Consider the following 16,731-nt stretch of genomic DNA (forward strand, 5'->3'; position numbering starts at 1 on the left):
AAAAAAAAAAAAGAAATAATCGAAAGGCGATCGGTGATGTACTACTCTGCTCTCCCCGTCTCCCTGCTCTCATCTCGTCTCAGCTCCAGAGGAAATAAACCATCCAAGTAAGCAAAAGGTATTGTGGTAGCGCGGTCATGAACGTCGAAAGGTTGTCAGACGGTGTTAATAATGATAGGTCGTGAGGTCCTGTAGGGCCAGAATAAAAAGCAGGGTCAATATTCTGCAAGAGCGAAGGGCCGAAGGGTGCTTTCGCAGGAAGGGGAGAAAGCCGAATGTGGAGGGAAAAAGACATACATATGCATGATTAGCAACCCGTAATAAGAGAACAAACGATGATGGATAAGGTGGGTGGTTGAATGTATTCAGGCAATGACGCAGTAGGTCGAGTTGCCTCCCCCGGATTCGGATTCGACGGGGTATGAGCTGATTGGCTGGGACTCCGAAGAGGCAGCGGGGATAGAGGCGACGGTGTTGACGAAGGAGTCCATTGAGATAGAGAGTATGAGTACGAGTATGAGGAAGAGTTGAAGAGGTTTGAGTAGGTTGGTAGCGCGAAGAGGAGATGTTTCGCTGGTAGAGGGGAGGTCGTCGAAGTTCGTCAGAGAGTCTGGGGGAGCATTGGCCCTCTGGCGCCAGCTTTTATACCTTGTTCAAGGTCGCTGTCCGGCACATCTCACATCATCGTGAAGCCAAGGTTTCTGAGATCGGAAGTCGGGGAAGCAGATAGGCGTTCGCGAACAATGAGTACTGGGCGAAAAACAATAGCGGTAGGCACGACGTTCCCGAGTTCGGGAGACATGCTCAGTGAGATGTTCGCTGTGAGTACAGATCGTGACTGATGCATGGCCCAGAATGGGTCGGAGCTCCATGTGCGACGGCCTGGTAGCGAGCAACACAATAAGACGCCTGTCCGAATTACCATGCTGCTTGTAATTCGGGAGCGGGACATATGTTGCACTTGAACGTGCAAAACAATAAGGGTCAGTCCCCGCAGTGTTACCCTTTTGGGACTAAAGTGTTCGTGGGAGCAAGGTTGTCCGCGCCACAGCGTGCAGCCTCACCATCATTTCTCCAAAGTTTAAGTTGTTAAACCCCGAACAGGACATGCAAAGAGTACGTAACACAAAGAAACCACTCCTTAGCAGACAGTGGTACATACCGTATGCATGCAGAGTGAAAAGCCAACTGGAGCTATACCCGTCCTGAGTGCGGATCCACTCTCCTCGGCCCACTGTCATTTGAACTACGAGCATTTCTATGGGTACCACGGCCCGATTACACACAGAGCAGCGTCTAGCAGGGGCAACGAGACGAAAACCTATATTGTCTGCACCCAAGCGCATGAGACGTACACTGCATCATCGATCCGAGCCTCCAATGGTCCCACCGCATGAGAGCTGAGGACCGACCATGTTGTCGACGCCATCGCAACATCGTGTTCCTTGCCCATCTCTGACCCACTCCTATCATCGCCAGACCTGGCCAAAATTTCCCGGATGTATTCGAGTCGAGAACAATAGGGTGGAATTTGGCGCTGATTGCGAGTAGCACTGCTGTCGTTGCAGTCCGAGGCGGAAGACACATCCGATGGAGAGTGTATATGAGCACATTTAAGTTTGGGTGCCTATCGTATGTTCGAAATTAATCATCAGGACGGAGCTGCCCTGTGAAGAAAAAAACTCGAAGGCCAGCGGTGCCGGTATGAGAAAAATGGCGCGCCAAAATTAGAGCAACAATCAGGGCAATCCAGAGGGTGAACCCCTGTCGCCTCTCCAGAAGTATAATAGCATTCAACATACCCTGTATCTGGAGACAGACTAACATTATGGACCGAGGCATGCGAAAGTAGACGGTGGTTCTGCGCCACGGAGACGGTTACTCACCGAGTCAGGTCTCTCACCGGTGAGTTTCGATGGTTGGCACAGATATCTTTCGGGAGCAGTTTCTTTTATTCGCGCTGATGATTGGCGAATGATGGTCTTGAGCCGGATACATCTCAAGAGCGAAGAATGACACGAACTCGGGCGAAGGTAAGATTGGGCTGTACGGTCTGCAGGAAGGCCCGGGTGGCTGATTATAAGTATCATAAAGCTTTGTGTAACCAGACAATAAGATATTCACAAAACCGAGACAAGCTGAGAATATAGGTGCAGTACTCGAGGAGGATAATGTTGCATGCGGTGAAGGAGATGCGGTGAAGGAAATGCAAAGGAGTGGCGGGAACATGAGAGCCGTACGTTTTTACCACATATCATTCTGCATTTGGGTCTAGTTAGCTTTTTGGCCATGTTTGGGTGAGTTCATGCGCCAACTCACATCATCGATCGAGCTAAAGAATTTGGTGAAGGGCCGTGACTCGCAGACTGCATTCCAGCACTAGTGATCGTTTTCCTGCTTACTTTGCTCTGCATTGGCTGGTTCTTTGGTATCGTGAATATTCGAAACGATCGTCGTCAATATTTGGCGGGTCGCTTCTCTTCATTCTCGGGTTTCGAGACCTTGTAAACTAGTTTCATTTTCTGCACGCTTTTCCGACATGGCCACAAAAGATCCCGCTGCCGCAACTATAGAGCTTGCCCAGGTACGTCCAATAATGTTGACTATGGTATCCATCTATAATTTATGATGTGGATGGGTATAACAGACGGGCAAGCGAGACTTCATTCGAGCTCTCGAGAAAAAGTACCAGGACCGATGGGAGGAGGAAAAGCTCTTCGAAGTCGATGCTCCAACCCAGGAAGAATGCGCCGGCCTCACTCCAGCAGAGATACAGAAAAAGTTTCCGAAATGGTTCGGCAACTTTCCATTCCCCTACATGAACGGTTCTCTGCACCTTGGGCACGCCTTCACCATCTCAAAGATCGAGTTTGCTGCTGGATATCAGAGGATGTTGGGCAAGAGGGTGTTGTTCCCACACGGATTCCACGTCACTGGTATGCCAATCAAGGTGAGTCGCGCTTTATTTCGCGTTAAATGAATGAGCATGGAGTACTAGGAGAGGTTGGGTGACTTGTGGTATTGTGGCGCAATGGTTTTGAGTGTGCCACATTCCAGAAGAATACCTTCTTGCTTCATCAAGCCCTATATATAATGGATTTACGATGGCTCGTTATCTATTTAGGCCTCCTCTGACAAAATCATCCGCGAGTTGGAGATGTTCGGCGACGATTTCGAACGTCACACTCAAGAAACGCAAGAAGAAGCCGCTCCTGCCACATCAACCGACAAAGCCGCGTCCGGTGCACCCGACAAAGCCAAGAAGGGGAAAATCCAGAACAAGAAAACCGGTCATACCTATCAGTTCCAGATCCTCGAATCCATCGGTGTTCCTCGTGAGGAGATCAAGAAGTTCGCAGACCCTTACTACTGGCTCGAGTACTTCCCTCCTATCGCTATGGTGAGCATTTCTTCATCAGTGACCTTGGTGGGCAGGTCGTAAGGTTTTTCGTGATGCTCAATTCGCGGTTGTGGGGGGACTTGGGCAGGCAGATAATCATGCGATCGGCACTCGCGTAGACTGGCGACGAACATTCATGACTACCGATGCCAACCCCTACTTCGACTCCTTCGTCCGATGGCAGGTCAACAAACTCTACGCCCTCGGTAAGATCAAGTTCGGAGAGCGTTATACCATCTACAGTCCCAAGGATGGCCAACCCTGTATGGATCACGATCGGCAACAAGGAGAGGCAATTGGGCCACAGGAGTACACCAATATCAAGATGGAGGTATTGGAGTGGAGTGATGAGTCGAAGAAGGAGATCAAGGGCAAGGTTGGTGGGAGGAAGGTCTATCTTGTGGCGGCTACTCTCAGACCGGAAACTATGTGCGTTGTTTTTAATTCAATCAAGAGCTTCGTAGCAACGGTATTGACGATGACGCAGGTACGGTCAGACGAACTGTTTCGTTGGTACGGGTATCAAGTACGGCGTGTTCGCCGCGAACGAGAAGGAGGCATATGTCTGCACTTACCGCGCGGCTCGCAATATGGCCTTCCAGGGCATCTTTGAAGTCCGAGGCCAGATTAACCAGCTGGCCGAGCTCGAAGGGTCCAAGATCGTCGGTACCAAAATCAGCGCACCCATCTCCACTTACAAGGAGGTGTACGTTCTGCCCATGGACAACGTTCTTGAGACAAAGGTCAATTCTCGTTGAATGATGTCCTTCTGTTCGGAATCTCCATACTAATTTAATCATCTTGTAGGGCACCGGTGTCGTGACTTCCGTCCCCTCCGACTCTCCAGACGACTTCGCCACTCTCACTGACCTCCGCAAAAAGGCCGAGTACTACAAAATCGATCCTAAGTGGGCCGCTTTTGATCCTGTACCCGTACTGTCGACGCCTTCCTATGGCGACATGACCGCACCTTTCCTTGTCAAGAAGCTCAAGATCGCCTCCCAGAAGGACGTCAAGCAGCTCGCTGAGGCTAAGGAGCTCGCGTACAAGGAAGGCTTCTACAATGGTACGATGTTGATCGGCGAGTTCAAAGGACAGAGCGTCCAGGACGCAAAGCCGAAGGTTAGGCAGAGCATGATTGATCAAGGGTTGGCATTTGCGTATGCGGAGCCAGAAGGGTTGATCATCTCGAGGAGTGCGGATGAGTGTGTTGTGGCGCTCATGGACCAGTGGTATTTGGACTATGGAGAAGCGACTTGGAGAACGCAGGCGGAGAGGCTTTTGGCGAAGATGAATACTTGGAATAACGAGACGAGGAATGCCTTTGAGGGTACCCTTGGCTGGCTGAACCAATGGGCTTGTGCGCGGACGTATGGGTTGGGGTCGAAGCTTCCGTGGGATCCTCAGTTCTTGGTGGAGAGTTTGTCCGATTCGACGATTTATATGAGCTACTACACCGTGGCGCATCACCTGCATCGTGTGTTCAGCCTTTCTTTGTATCGCCGCTTCAGAACTCCGCTCACCTTTACTGTTCCTAGGATCGATTGACGGCAAAGTCCGCGGTCCCTTGGACGTTTCTCCCGAACAGCTGACAGATGAAGTATGGGAATACATCTTCTGCAATGGCCCCTGGCCGTCATCCTCTCCTCTCCCCAAAGAGAAAGCCGACACTCTGAAGCACGAGTTCAACTATTTCTATCCCTTCGATGTCCGTTCATCTGGCAAGGACCTTATCAACAACCATCTCACATTCTCCATCTACAACCACGCCGCCATCTTCGGCGAGGAGCACTGGCCGTTGAGCATGAGGACCAATGGCCACTTGATGTTGAACGGAGCGAAGATGTCAAAGAGTACGGGTAACTTCTTGACGATGAGGCAGGGGATGGAGAAGTTTGGAGCGGATGCGACGAGGTTGGCGCTTGCGGATGCGGGCGATGGGATTGAAGATGCGAACTTCGATGAGAAGAATGCGAATGCGATGATCTTGAGGTTGCATACGCTCCTCTTGTGGGCAGATGTATGTTTCTCCGTAACCATTCTTTTTCGAAGAGTCATTTATCGTATGTCCATAGGAAATGGTGAAAGACCAGACCGGTCTTCGTACTGGCCCCAAGAGCTCTTTCCACGACAAGATCTTCGAGGAGGAAATCAACAACCTCATCAACATCACACAATCGCACTACGAGGCGTAAATCTTGTGTCCACTGCCATCCTCCCTGTTTCGTATCTAACATATGGCTTCATTTTATCCAGCACGAACTACAAGGACGCCCTCAAGTACGGCTTCTTTGAGCTTCAGACAGCTCGTGACTGGTACCGCGAAGTTACCGCCGACATCGGCATGCACGCCGACCTCATCACCTACTGGATCCGTATCTCCGCCCTCCTCGTCGCTCCTCTTGCCCCTCACTTCGCCGAACACATCCACTCCACAATTCTCAAGTCTCCAACCTCCGTCCAACGGGCCCTCTGGCCCACCCCGGAGAAAGCACTGGACAAGCCTCTCGTTGAGGCTGGTGCTTACATGCGCGACACCGTCAAGACGATTCGCGACGCTGAGCTCTCGCTGCTCAAGAAGATGGGCAAGGGTAAGCAAGCGTCGTATGATCCGAAGAAGCCAAAAGCGGTGAGGGTGTATGTGGCGACGAAGTTCCCAGAGTGGCAGGATGCTTGTGTGAGTGCGGTCAAGGAGGCTTGGGACGACGAAAAGGAGAAGGTGGACGATGCGAAGGTGAGGTCGATATTGACGGCGAAGGGATTACTCAAGGAAAAGCGTGCCATGCCGTTCGTGCAGCTGTTCAAGGTTCGTTCTGCCCTCTTACGTCCATCTGCCCATCCATCCGTTCTATTTCTACGATTGATCATCCATGAATGATTCCACCTCCATTCCGTCTCGCAGAAACGCATCGCGGACTTTGGCGCCGAAACTGCCTTCAGGCGAGCTCTGCCGTTCTCTGAATCACAGGTCTTGGGCGAACTTCTCCCTTACCTCAAACGCACCCTCAATCTCGTCGATGGCGAGATAATGGCCACCGACGAGGCGCTGTCTAAGGCTGGACAGCCTGGCTTCACCAAGTCGATCATCGAGAGTTCAGAACCAGGTGGACCGGCGTTTGAGTTCAGGAATGTTTAGCCTAGGCGCGCTGCATAGAAGTGTAATGGTATCTTCGTGGCATAGATCAATCGGAGAGGTGTTGGCTTTGCTTTCTGAAGCTTTGTGATGACTGCAGAGAACGTAAAGCGACTCTACTCCGAACTCCGGGTCTTGTATCAAAGATACTACCAGAAACAAGGCGACTTCACAGACATGCTTACAACATCCCTTCCGAGTTCCATCTTTGGCCGTGAGTAGTGGTTTTTGGCCCACGGTGACACCATGCTATCGTGTACGCGAAGTTATGAAGAAGACTCGGAGGGAAGTCGCACTGTCATTGCTAGTTCAGGATGACGCTCTGAATACGAACAGGATCATAGTGTTGCCGGAGGTCACATTCAACACAACCGCTGGACTCACAAGAACAGCTTATAAGCCGTGCGTCGGATGGAATGTCCAGTCAACCACAGAGACCACAGAATGACATCGACCCTTCAAGGCGCCAAGGAGACTGTGAGTACGCTAGCACTCACTACAGAGGAGCCTATCAAGAATACCTTCTCCAAACCGCATCGCATCGACACTCACATCCGTACGTTACGGTCTCTTACTACCAGGACTCTATTCCATATTCTTCCTTTCATCTGGGCACATGTCCTCCATAATTACTGATGTGTTCTTACAGACATTATTCCCCCCTCGTTTGCAAAGGCAGTCTCGGCTAATGGCGGCGACCCCGCTGGCTGGGATCTTCCCACCTGGAATACAGCCGGCACCATTCACGCAATGAACACCCTTGCCATCCAGACTGGTGTCATGTCTGTGACTGCTCCAGGACCTGCGGTCGCTGGCTTTGGGCCAGAAGGGCGAAGACCGAGCGTTTGATTATGTACCACATAGGGCCGAGTCTATATCTAAGTTCTATTACGATGTGGCGCTGAGCACGAGCCCGTCAGTGTTTTTTTTTCTTCCTTCGCGGGGGAGGTTACGCCAAACTTACATGTCGTATAACATCAATAGTATCGCCCTTCAGTCGCTTCTGGAATTCACGACCCCCGACAAAATCCTCTATGGGTCGGACTTTCCCTATGGGCCACTTCCTGTGGGTCTATTCATGACCGCGCAGCTTGACGGTAAGTCGTACTGCGCGTTCAGTCATAATAGAAGCATAGGCTGATGCGATTGTGGTTTTCTTTAAATCTGTGACAGAGTTCATGAGGGAGAGACCCGAAGAGGGAAAGAAATTGGAAGGTTTGAATCGTGAGAACGCGGAGAAGCTGTTCGGAGATAACGTGAAGTGGTAAATTGGAGCCTCGTCGACATAATTGGGGTACCTTGATTGCTTGTACATCTAGTGAATGCTTGGAGGACGACAAAGAAGTTGAACGAGCTGCATAAATGATTGTGGCGCGAGAACAGCTGATAAACACACTGAACGCAGAACAAATTGAAGCTCTGCTGCGCTAGCTTGAATCATACATATGAAGAATTGAGAAGGGTAGCCTGCAACCGTTTAAAACGGCTTTAAAACTGTGATCGGACCAATCGTCGTGTCCCGTTGGGCCTTAGCGAGCTTTAGCGAGGTCAAAAATTCACTCGCAGATACGGTCCATTGAGAAGGGTAGCCTGCAATTGAACGGCAGTCAGAAATCGGCGAAGCAGAGATGATGAATAATTAATTGTTCACTTACTTCCACTATCTTAAATATAGGCTGTAACACAGAAACTCGAGGTACAATAGTTTCGAACATACTATCACCCTCGCCGCCGTTGGCTATATCTCTTCAGAAACAAAGCAAACTCAGATCCCCAATATTCTCATCCCAACTGGGGTCCACCTCCATCCCAATCAACCTCCGGTCATCGACCATAAACCCTGCATGCTCATGCGAGTCCCATAGCTCCGCGCTCACCCAATACGGCAGCTTACTCACCACTGGGCCCGCAAATATCTCGTCCTTCACTGGATCTGAATCCATCACGAGTCTCCCGGGGGCTTTCGCGTGGCGGAACATATGAGAGGAGCCCAATGTCGCGGAAGGGGGATCGGGAGGGGATAGAAGAGTAGAGGGCGCGGAAGAGCTGGGAAGGTGTGAGGTATTGTGAGGAGGATGTGGTGTAGAGTCGGGAGGGTGTGACGTAGAGCTAATTGGAACAGAGGACGCTGTAGCGAAACCCTGTGAAGCCAAACCAATGGGCGGACCCCCAGGGAAGACAGGGAGTCCGAGAAGGTAGGCGAGTGGGGAGGTGGTGGGAGAGTCATCCTCCGGGGCCTCCAAAGGCACAGGCGCGATATAAGGCGCAAGCGTGGCAGGAGCATCTTGATACATCGAATGTGCTGCCTCATTAGGGGGTGGCGCAGAGGTTTTTGGGTCTGCAGGGAGATGTACATTGAAGTCTAGTACTTTGAGCATTCTGCGGGAGCTGGATGGTGGAGATCGACGAAGAGGGAACACGACTCTTGAACCATGGACGTATCTGCGAAGTCGCTGAAGTCAGTGAAGAACGAGCTTACAGCCCAATAGAGGAAGACATACCTCAGCCATCTGTAACTTTCCACGGCCACAAATAATCGTGTGTGCTCGGGACCCCATTCTTCCCAGTTCCATGTCGCCGTCGTCCTGTATACGCCCTGTCGGTCCTCTCTGAGGATCCTCTCGAATATCCTGTTATGTATCACCAGCCTATACAGCGCGGCGAACGACTGGTGTGCCACGTCGGCCGTCAATACATGGACCCGCGACTCCGGTGCTGTATAGAACGGTTCCCACTCATACTCGGAGTTCGGGGGTGAGAGGAAACGGCCGGGGTGTGCGACGAAGGGGCCGGTGTGGGTACTTAGATGGTCAAGGCGGGCGTCGTGTGCGAGCGGCGGTAAGCGGAGTGTGGCAACATGCTCGAGGCCACGATGGGCCTCTGAGATATAGGATGGGGAAGCGTCGGTGATTTTGGAAAGTGGAGTATCGGAGAACTTGTAGAGGTACATCTCGCCACCGCGTTGTATGGTGCTGATACAGAATGCGCGAGGTGAGACAAAAGCAACGTCTTGCGCGTATGGCAAACTGCGACATTCCTGTGGATATCAATCGTGTTAGAGTTAGTATGACATGCTTGTATGCAATAGAGTTCGGTCGAGAGAATATAGAGAAACTTCATCGCTTGTTAATGCGAGATTCAGAGGTGAAGTGAGACGGCGACGTCCTCAGGTATGAACATCGGGCAGATTGGGGGGGAGCAAATATACTACGGCTTCGCTGGTCTAGCAAATGCCCGTTTAATTACCCACTCTCTGTGACCAATGCCATATCCTACAAGCAAACGCCTGTCTCAATAAATCAAGGGACATACGCACCACTAGTTTCTCGCCAGACCTCCAACTCCAAATGAGGACCGTCGGTGTTGGACTCATCGTGAAGACGCCAACGATATCGTCGATGATTTGCAGTGTTGCGTTCGCTGTCGGCGAATTACTGACCCCTCGATGGTAGAGAAATGGCTGCTTCGCCTCGGGATGCCTCTCGTTCGTCAATAACGTCCTCATATGTATCCTCATGTCACCATCCGCGGACGTACTCGAGCCACCCCAGAACGGTCCGAAATCGTGGAACTCGAGCAGCGCGAGTAAGTTTTGAGAGGGGTCAATCGCAAAGTCCTTCGTCGCGACTCCGAGGTCTTTGTGTTCGAAGCGATGTTCGATGGGCTGAGTGCGTGACGGGAGTATGGACGCTGTGAAGTGCTTTGGGGCGCGCGTTCCTCTACGTTCGGTTTTCGCAAAGATACCACCAACAAGCTCGTATGCGTCGCATAGACCGCTCATCTTGATCATACGATGTTTTGACCAGGTAAGATCGCGCCATGCCTTTCGACGTTCCCTGAGAAGCTGAAGCCGGTCTGCAGTGGTGAACAATGACCTCGAAGAGGGTATGTCGATTAATTGATCAAAACCGAGTTCAATCTTGTATTGGAGTTCGAAAGAATCTTTCACGACTGTGTTCAAGTATCTGCAGACCTAATTCCAAAAGTTAAAGGAAGAGTAAGACGCGATGGGAACGATACGGCGCACCCTGCTACAGACAAGAATATCTGGATAGTCGAGCTCGGTCAGTATTGCCACCATGATTTCGAGAGGTAAAGACAATATCGAATCGATCGCCATTGAATCCAGATATCTACAGATGTAAGGAGGACCTGAGGCTGAGTCTCGCGCAGTGAATGGTCGTGAGCATACCAGCAGCTGTCCGGTTTATATAACGCCACAGGAGAGGGTGACATCATCAATTTTCTGCGCTGTAACTGTGGCGAGGTTCGCCTTGTGTGGAAAATTCAATAAGAGTGCTATAGAAGTACTGATGTTACGGTCACTGTTCCCAACTTATGGGGCGGCGTTTGGGCGGCGTTGAAGATGAATGAAATGGGCTTATTGTGTCATACGCGGAAAAGGCATCTGAAAACACTACTTTCGAAGGGGACTCCTGGATGTACAGGCATAAAAAGGTACACATGTTTGTCACAAATCAAGAGAACAGCAGAAGATAACAATTGGTCTGTTTTAGATGAGAAGAAAATCAAGCGTGCACATAGGTATGCGTGAACATGTATTGGCATCACATACTGTGAAAGAATGATTAGCATCGCGCCAAACAGCATAGCATGGATGGATATGCATCATACCGACTTGATGACCTCCGAGTCCGCACTTCGAAGTCCCGAGAGTGACGCAAATGCTCACATATCAGGCTATTACCGCGCCGAGTTCGAGGTCCCTCCCTGAAGGACTAGCGCGAGCAGGGTCTGACACTGGGCAGAGCACGGTAGGCACAATCGTCTGCAACTCCTCGAGGAGACCCGGGTCAACAGTACAGTTACACAAGGAAAGCTTCTGGAGCGCATGTCCTGGATAAATCTGTTTGCGTAATTTCAGTGGTATCAACATTGAGCTGTGTAAGTTCGGAAAAACAAGTGGGTTGTCGAAATTGTGTAGGGTGAGGGTGGTGAGGTTAGGGAGCAGAAGATTCCCGTGGTTTTGGGCTGTGAGAGGACGTGGTTCTAGCTCTGAGAGAGAGTCAGAGAGAAGGATGGGCCACATTAAGCCATAATATGGCAGGAAGCCCTCTGAGATACAGATATGGCGCAGACGAGGCATCCTTTTCAAGAGCGGTACAAGCTTCAACAAATACATATCAATATCCGAGTCTGCCGTAAGATAAACACTCACAATACCGGCGAGCTGGTGTAAAGCTAGTCGAGAAACTGCATCCAACAGATGTGATTGAGATACAGACTTTGCAAGATGTTCGAGGTGATGCATCTCGGGACGCTCGGGAATGCCTCTGCATTGAGGGCCGTATGAATCAGATACATTGAGTATTCTGGACCCGGCTATGGTCAGTGTGGTGAATATACCATCCTCAACCACAATCCACAAGGTCTGTAGCCCTTGTTGTGTTACGGTGATCAAAGATTCAAGGAGCGTGCCGTATACATCCCATTCGTTGGTATGTATGGAGGCGACCGTCGAGTGTATATGTGTTAACGATGGAGAACTAATCTGCAACATTGTGGTGTGACAGATAGATGCTGCGCTTTCCATGATGACCAGAACGGCAAGCTTGGGCAGATGAATAGGCGTAGAAGGGATGGGTGATTTGGAATCATGTTTAATGGCATGACACAGGCACAGTTTGTGTAATCCTGGCATTATTACGAGAAGATCATGTAACTGGGTGTATGTCAGATGAGGAAAGGGGTGAGACAGTGAGAGCAGAGCAAGCTTGGAAAAAACCAGTAAGGGTGGTGGTGGCGCCAAGAAGGTCATCGTCAGTTTTGTTAAACACGGGGCATGGCCAGCGAATATGGTGTTCGGAAGAGGAACCCCCATTAGACCTTATATGTTTCAAGTTTACTTGGAACTCGTTGGCGGAAGATCTGTCCGATCCGCAAATGAGATTTCGCAAAAAGTTCCAAGTTTTCACTAACATATAAGCCCTATTCCCGCGATTTTTAATATGCAGAAAGTTGTCAAGAGTGGGGCTGGGGCAGACAATGCTGTGCCCAGCAGTTCAGAAAGAGGTTCCCCGATGCCACTAATATCAAGTTCTTTGGTTTGGCAAAGACGTTCGAACAGGATCGTTTTTGTTCTGCCCATCTCAGATGGATCGAATGTAGCGCGAATCCGAAGACTGAGAGGAACTGACGACGAGCGAGAAAGCATGGTATCTGCCCATCGTTGGCCCAGCTCGAACGTAGGCTCTCTCCAGAGGGTTGCGTCGTTGATCGCAACCATCCTCCAATGACTGCAGACATGAGTGACCTAAACGATGAGATAGGGATGAAGCATGATGAGGATTTCAGTCACAAGAACCGGCTGCGCTGCGCGACATGGTGTAGCGAGCGGAAGAAGAAGATAAGACTCTAAATTACCTTGATCCAACCAAGTACGTCGTTTCGAATCTCCTCAGAATCATTATAATTGTAGACACTAGTCATGGGTGGACTAATTTCCGACAGAAATACAAAGCAGCGCGTAATAAGCTCGGCCGGGAGTTTGTGGATGGGCGCACAAGTATTTCGGAAAGTCTTAGCTGAGCACAACACCGATTCTATGGACGCGATTTCTTCGTCCCAGGCCCGACGGAAGTTGAGAACAGTGTTCGTCGCATCTGCAGGAGAGACTGAACGTAGGGACTGGGTTCGCTGCTGTAACGTGTTATCCCACCATGCGGCAGAGCTGATGAAAGTGAGAAAAACAAAGCAGTGAGAGTGAGTATGAGGTTCGCGTCTCTGAAATGAGAGGACCGAAGAGTATTATGAGGCACCTTATGCTGTAGTCCCGTTGGGACATCTGATTGATTCCTTTGGCACACTGTGAGCTCTACTGAGAAGTTTATGCTGGTAGATGGTGGTAGTGCGAGTCTTCGTGAACTTCAGCGCGGCGTCAGCAGCTCAGGCGCAAGGGTCGACGCCACAGCAAATAACAGTGACAAACAACGCGTCGCGTCGCGTGTTTCATGATCGTTGAATCGTTGCCACCATATTCCCGCACCTTCACTCCGCTCGGTATCTGTCCTCTTTCCACAGACATAAACCTGTATCGGAGATCGCTCGTGAGCAAACGGGCCCGACAACAATAACATGGAGTCGTCATTCAGCCGGCAGGAAGCTGAAGAACGTCGTCAGGCCGAAATTCGCAGACAGATTGCAAAGCTTCAGGCAGAGCTCGCGGACCCTTCTGCGGCCAGCCAGTCTTCGTCTTCCTACGGGGCAGGAGGGAGTGGCGATCTGAATGGGTCCCCCAAGCGTAAAAAGATGGAAGGAAATTTGTTGGTCCCCAGGAGTCCCTCTCCAAGTAAGCCGCTCAGTCACGGACAGGTCGTCAGGCAGTCCCGCTCACTTCTCACTTCTTACGACTGACGCAATATAACATAATCTATAGAAAAACGAAAAGTTGACGACAGAAGTACGAAGGCTCCGAGTAGGACTTCATCGAGTGCGTCTCGAACAGAGTCACGAACGACTTCACAGACTCAGCCGCCCACCCGCCACAACACCTATTCCTCACGAACTCCCTCCTCGCGAACCCCTTCCAACTCGTCGGTACCACCAAAACCGACCCCTTCAAATCTCCTCAACAAGCTCTCTCAACTGAGTGGCCAGTCACAAAAGGTCGACCCAGCTGAGGTACTCGAGCGATCCACAGCTTTCAATGCCAGGCCTGCGTACGCATTTCTCTATCTGATCTCAATTTCGCCTCTGACTCAACTTTTGTAGCGAAATACCCGCGGATATACCTGTGAAGCCGACGCGAGGCGAAGACCTTACTGTGATTGAAGACCTCGAACCCGGTCCCGTGGAGCACAAACCACCGTTTGACGACCCTCTCTTCGAACGTCTTGAACCTAATTCGGGCATACATTTATCGTAAGTTCGATCTCAACTTTCCGTTGATATGCTTTCTTTCTCAACTCGATGGCGTGAACAGTTCAAGAGAGCTGCCTCACGAGGATCTTCAGGAATACCTGAGTGGTCGCTACTACCTTTCACCTTCGAAACTTTACTCCGTCGTCCGCCTTCTACCCAACAATCAGGGCTACGACGTCCCTGTCGCAGGAGACTTCGTCACCATAGGCGTCGTCGCTGAACGCGGACCGATCAAATATTCTCGCGCACCCGTAGCACTCAACCGTTCGGAGGACCACGATGACAATTCGGACGACGAACAACCGGCGGATCCGAGCGACAAATCCAAGAGTACGTTCAGAGACAAGAAGAAGAACCAAGCGGAGGAAGGACCGCGCAAACCCTCCGGGCGCAAATTCGTCAACCTCAAGCTCATCGATTTCGGTGCACGTTCAAAGGGCTCCGCGACTGGGGGCAAATCCGTAATCCGCGGGGACGCGTTCCTTTCGCTTTTGTTGTTCGAGTCGGAGAGTTACGATGTGATCGAGAAGGATGATGGAGGGAAAGAGAAGGTTTATAAGGGGGGAAGTAAAGGTGCATTTGAGGCGATGGCAAAGTTGAGGGAGGGCAGCGTCGTGGCGCTATTGAACCCTAGAGTTTTGAAGCCGTTCCAGGTATCTCCGTCCCATTTTGCGCGTTATTTTCGGCACGACTTGCGAGACTGACCGGTGGTGAGGGTTGATAGCGTTCAACAGACATCCCACATCCTGTAACCAACATCCTCGCTGTCACTCCTGAATCAGCGTCGTCCATAGCGATAATTGGCCGTGCGCGGGATTTGGGGATGTGTACCATCCAACGGCGAGACGGCAAGGTCTGCGGTAGTTGGTACGACAAGCGCGTGAGCCAAGTCTGTGAATACCATGTCCAGAACGCCGTACAGCAGCGTAGGGCTGGACGCGCAGAATTTGCCATGGGGTACGTTCTCCTCGCCTTTCTCTTCGCTAAACTATGTTTAAAATTTATTCTCTTACAGAACCTCAGGCATGTCTGCTACCGCTATCAAACGTAAACCCGACTACGACCCTATGCGCAAATACGGCCTCCTCCCGGACCCCTCCAAACCTTCCATGACCGATGGTGGTGATGCCACCTACGTCGTGTCAGGGCATGTCGTTTCCAGCGGGAAAGCGACCAGCGGGATGTTTATGGGCGAGAAGGTTGGGAGGGAGGCTCAGTCGAAGGCGCAGAGACAGGCCAAGGAGAGGGCTACCGAGAAGTCGTTGCAAAAGTTGCTGGACAGGGATAGAGAGGGGATGTCGGTAGTCAGGAAGGCGAGAGAGGTCGCGCTGAAGATCAGGGAGGAGAAAGGCGATGGGAAGTCGGAGAAGAAGGGGGGCCAAAAGGGGAAGCCTGCTCCAAAGGAGAACGAGAACGGGAAGACGAGTAGCAAAAGGAAGAGTCGCGATGGAGAGGATGCGGAAGATGGGCTTGAGCACGACACCGAGCAGAATCGACCTCAGAGGAGTGCGTATTCGGCGGAGATCATCAGGAGGCTTGGGTTCGATCCGACGCTGAAACCTGGTGAGCGGCGACAAGAGTCTGACATGTCGAGTCAGGTTCGTAATCGCTCTGCCTGCCTATTGCACTCCTACTAAATGTCTCGTACATTCACTTCAGCTCCGTGAACTTGCGGCCAAGCGAGCTTCCAAGGAGATCGACCTCGGTCGTAGGCCCGGTAAACGAATACGTTCCGTGGTTGCCCCATCTTCCGCCACTAAAGCCACCACTGTACCACAAGCGAAACTTGTGGACCTCAATGATGATGACGACGACGAAGAGCTAGAGGAGCAGGAGAAGGCCGTGTTTGGTAAGGTGTTGAATGGTGATAGGAAAGGTATGGTCAGTCTGGATTCGGACAGTGACTCGGATGATGATCTGGTGGTAGTGCCACCGGTGCCAGTGGATGCTGCATGATGCATAATGGACTCGGAATGTGTCGTTTGCATCATATGTATCATATAATCATTCATCGCAATCATTACGCTCTTGCGAACAACACTCATCGTTCCAGGTTACGCGGTCAGTACACGCGTCGTGAACGCGTACCCCCTCAGCAAACGACATATAAACCTAGACTAACTAGCGTCCAGTTGTGTAACCCCTTCCAACCATGTCTCGCACAGATCCTACCACAAATACCGAGAAATTGGAGGTCAACATCGACAAGGATGAACGCGTCGAGGATGCGCCACCGCCACCAACCTTCCAGAACAACGATCCCCACGTGGCGCCACCGTTCATATCCTCCTTGAACCCGCTCGCCTTTCCTTGGCCA

At 51.1% G+C, this 16,731-nt stretch overlaps 5 protein-coding genes across 5 annotated transcripts in view; 3 read left to right on the top strand and 2 right to left on the bottom strand.

Annotated features, from left to right (window-relative positions):
* STEHIDRAFT_170006 (uncharacterized protein) overlaps nucleotides 1-573 on the bottom strand; it is a gene marked incomplete at its 5' end in the record, with an annotated part of 1,484 nt that extends 911 nt beyond the window's left edge. Inside the window, 2 exons of the mRNA XM_007306361.1 lie at nucleotides 4-189; nucleotides 298-573. Of these exons, the coding sequence (XP_007306423.1) occupies nucleotides 166-189; nucleotides 298-573 (300 nt within the window). The remainder of the gene's footprint in view (nucleotides 1-3; nucleotides 190-297) is intronic.
* Nucleotides 574-2,539: 1,966 nt separating this feature from the next.
* On the top strand, nucleotides 2,540-6,536 carry STEHIDRAFT_132664 (leucyl-tRNA synthetase; the record flags this gene model as incomplete). The annotated part of the gene is made up of 10 exons (XM_007306362.1): nucleotides 2,540-2,584; nucleotides 2,648-2,950; nucleotides 3,125-3,400; nucleotides 3,489-3,829; nucleotides 3,888-4,143; nucleotides 4,208-4,877; nucleotides 4,939-5,420; nucleotides 5,476-5,591; nucleotides 5,657-6,206; nucleotides 6,303-6,536. 10 exons carry the CDS (start codon nucleotides 2,540-2,542, stop codon nucleotides 6,534-6,536), a joined length of 3,273 nt encoding a protein of 1,090 aa, XP_007306424.1.
* A 441-nt stretch (nucleotides 6,537-6,977) lies between these two features.
* Nucleotides 6,978-7,801, top strand: STEHIDRAFT_158953 (uncharacterized protein; the record flags this gene model as incomplete). Its single annotated transcript, XM_007306363.1, has 5 exons — nucleotides 6,978-7,089; nucleotides 7,183-7,315; nucleotides 7,398-7,448; nucleotides 7,518-7,630; nucleotides 7,707-7,801. The coding sequence occupies 5 exons, from the start codon at nucleotides 6,978-6,980 to the stop codon at nucleotides 7,799-7,801; spliced, it is 504 nt and encodes a 167-aa protein (XP_007306425.1).
* Nucleotides 7,802-7,898: 97 nt separating this feature from the next.
* STEHIDRAFT_123094 (uncharacterized protein) lies at nucleotides 7,899-10,701 on the bottom strand. The gene is made up of 5 exons (XM_007306364.1): nucleotides 10,561-10,701; nucleotides 9,850-10,506; nucleotides 9,035-9,570; nucleotides 8,189-8,975; nucleotides 7,899-8,123 (listed from the first exon to the last, which is right to left on the bottom strand). Exons 1-4 carry the CDS (start codon nucleotides 10,651-10,653, stop codon nucleotides 8,282-8,284), a joined length of 1,980 nt encoding a protein of 659 aa, XP_007306426.1. The 5' UTR covers nucleotides 10,654-10,701; the 3' UTR covers nucleotides 7,899-8,123; nucleotides 8,189-8,281.
* A 2,927-nt stretch (nucleotides 10,702-13,628) lies between these two features.
* STEHIDRAFT_148386 (uncharacterized protein) lies at nucleotides 13,629-16,370 on the top strand (the record flags this gene model as incomplete). Its single annotated transcript, XM_007306365.1, has 7 exons — nucleotides 13,629-13,842; nucleotides 13,930-14,212; nucleotides 14,265-14,414; nucleotides 14,476-15,067; nucleotides 15,139-15,371; nucleotides 15,430-16,012; nucleotides 16,074-16,370. The coding sequence occupies 7 exons, from the start codon at nucleotides 13,629-13,631 to the stop codon at nucleotides 16,368-16,370; spliced, it is 2,352 nt and encodes a 783-aa protein (XP_007306427.1).
* Between the last annotated feature and the right edge of the window lie 361 nt (nucleotides 16,371-16,731).

The sequence above is a fragment of the Stereum hirsutum genome (assembly GCF_000264905.1).
Source record: "Stereum hirsutum FP-91666 SS1 unplaced genomic scaffold STEHIscaffold_11, whole genome shotgun sequence".
NCBI lineage: Eukaryota > Fungi > Basidiomycota > Agaricomycetes > Russulales > Stereaceae > Stereum > Stereum hirsutum.

Bases quoted from the DNA above. Each gene is read 5' to 3' on its own strand.
- STEHIDRAFT_123094 (XM_007306364.1), bottom strand. From the start codon at position 10,653: ATGGCGATCGATTCGATATTGTCTTTACCTCTCGAAATCATGGTGGCA. The intron at 10,507-10,560 runs GTGCGCCGTATC...TTTTGGAATTAG, and splicing joins ATATTCTTGTCTGTAGCAGG to GTCTGCAGATACTTGAACAC. The intron at 9,571-9,849 runs GTGCGTATGTCC...TGATATCCACAG, and splicing joins GGTCTGGCGAGAAACTAGTG to GAATGTCGCAGTTTGCCATA.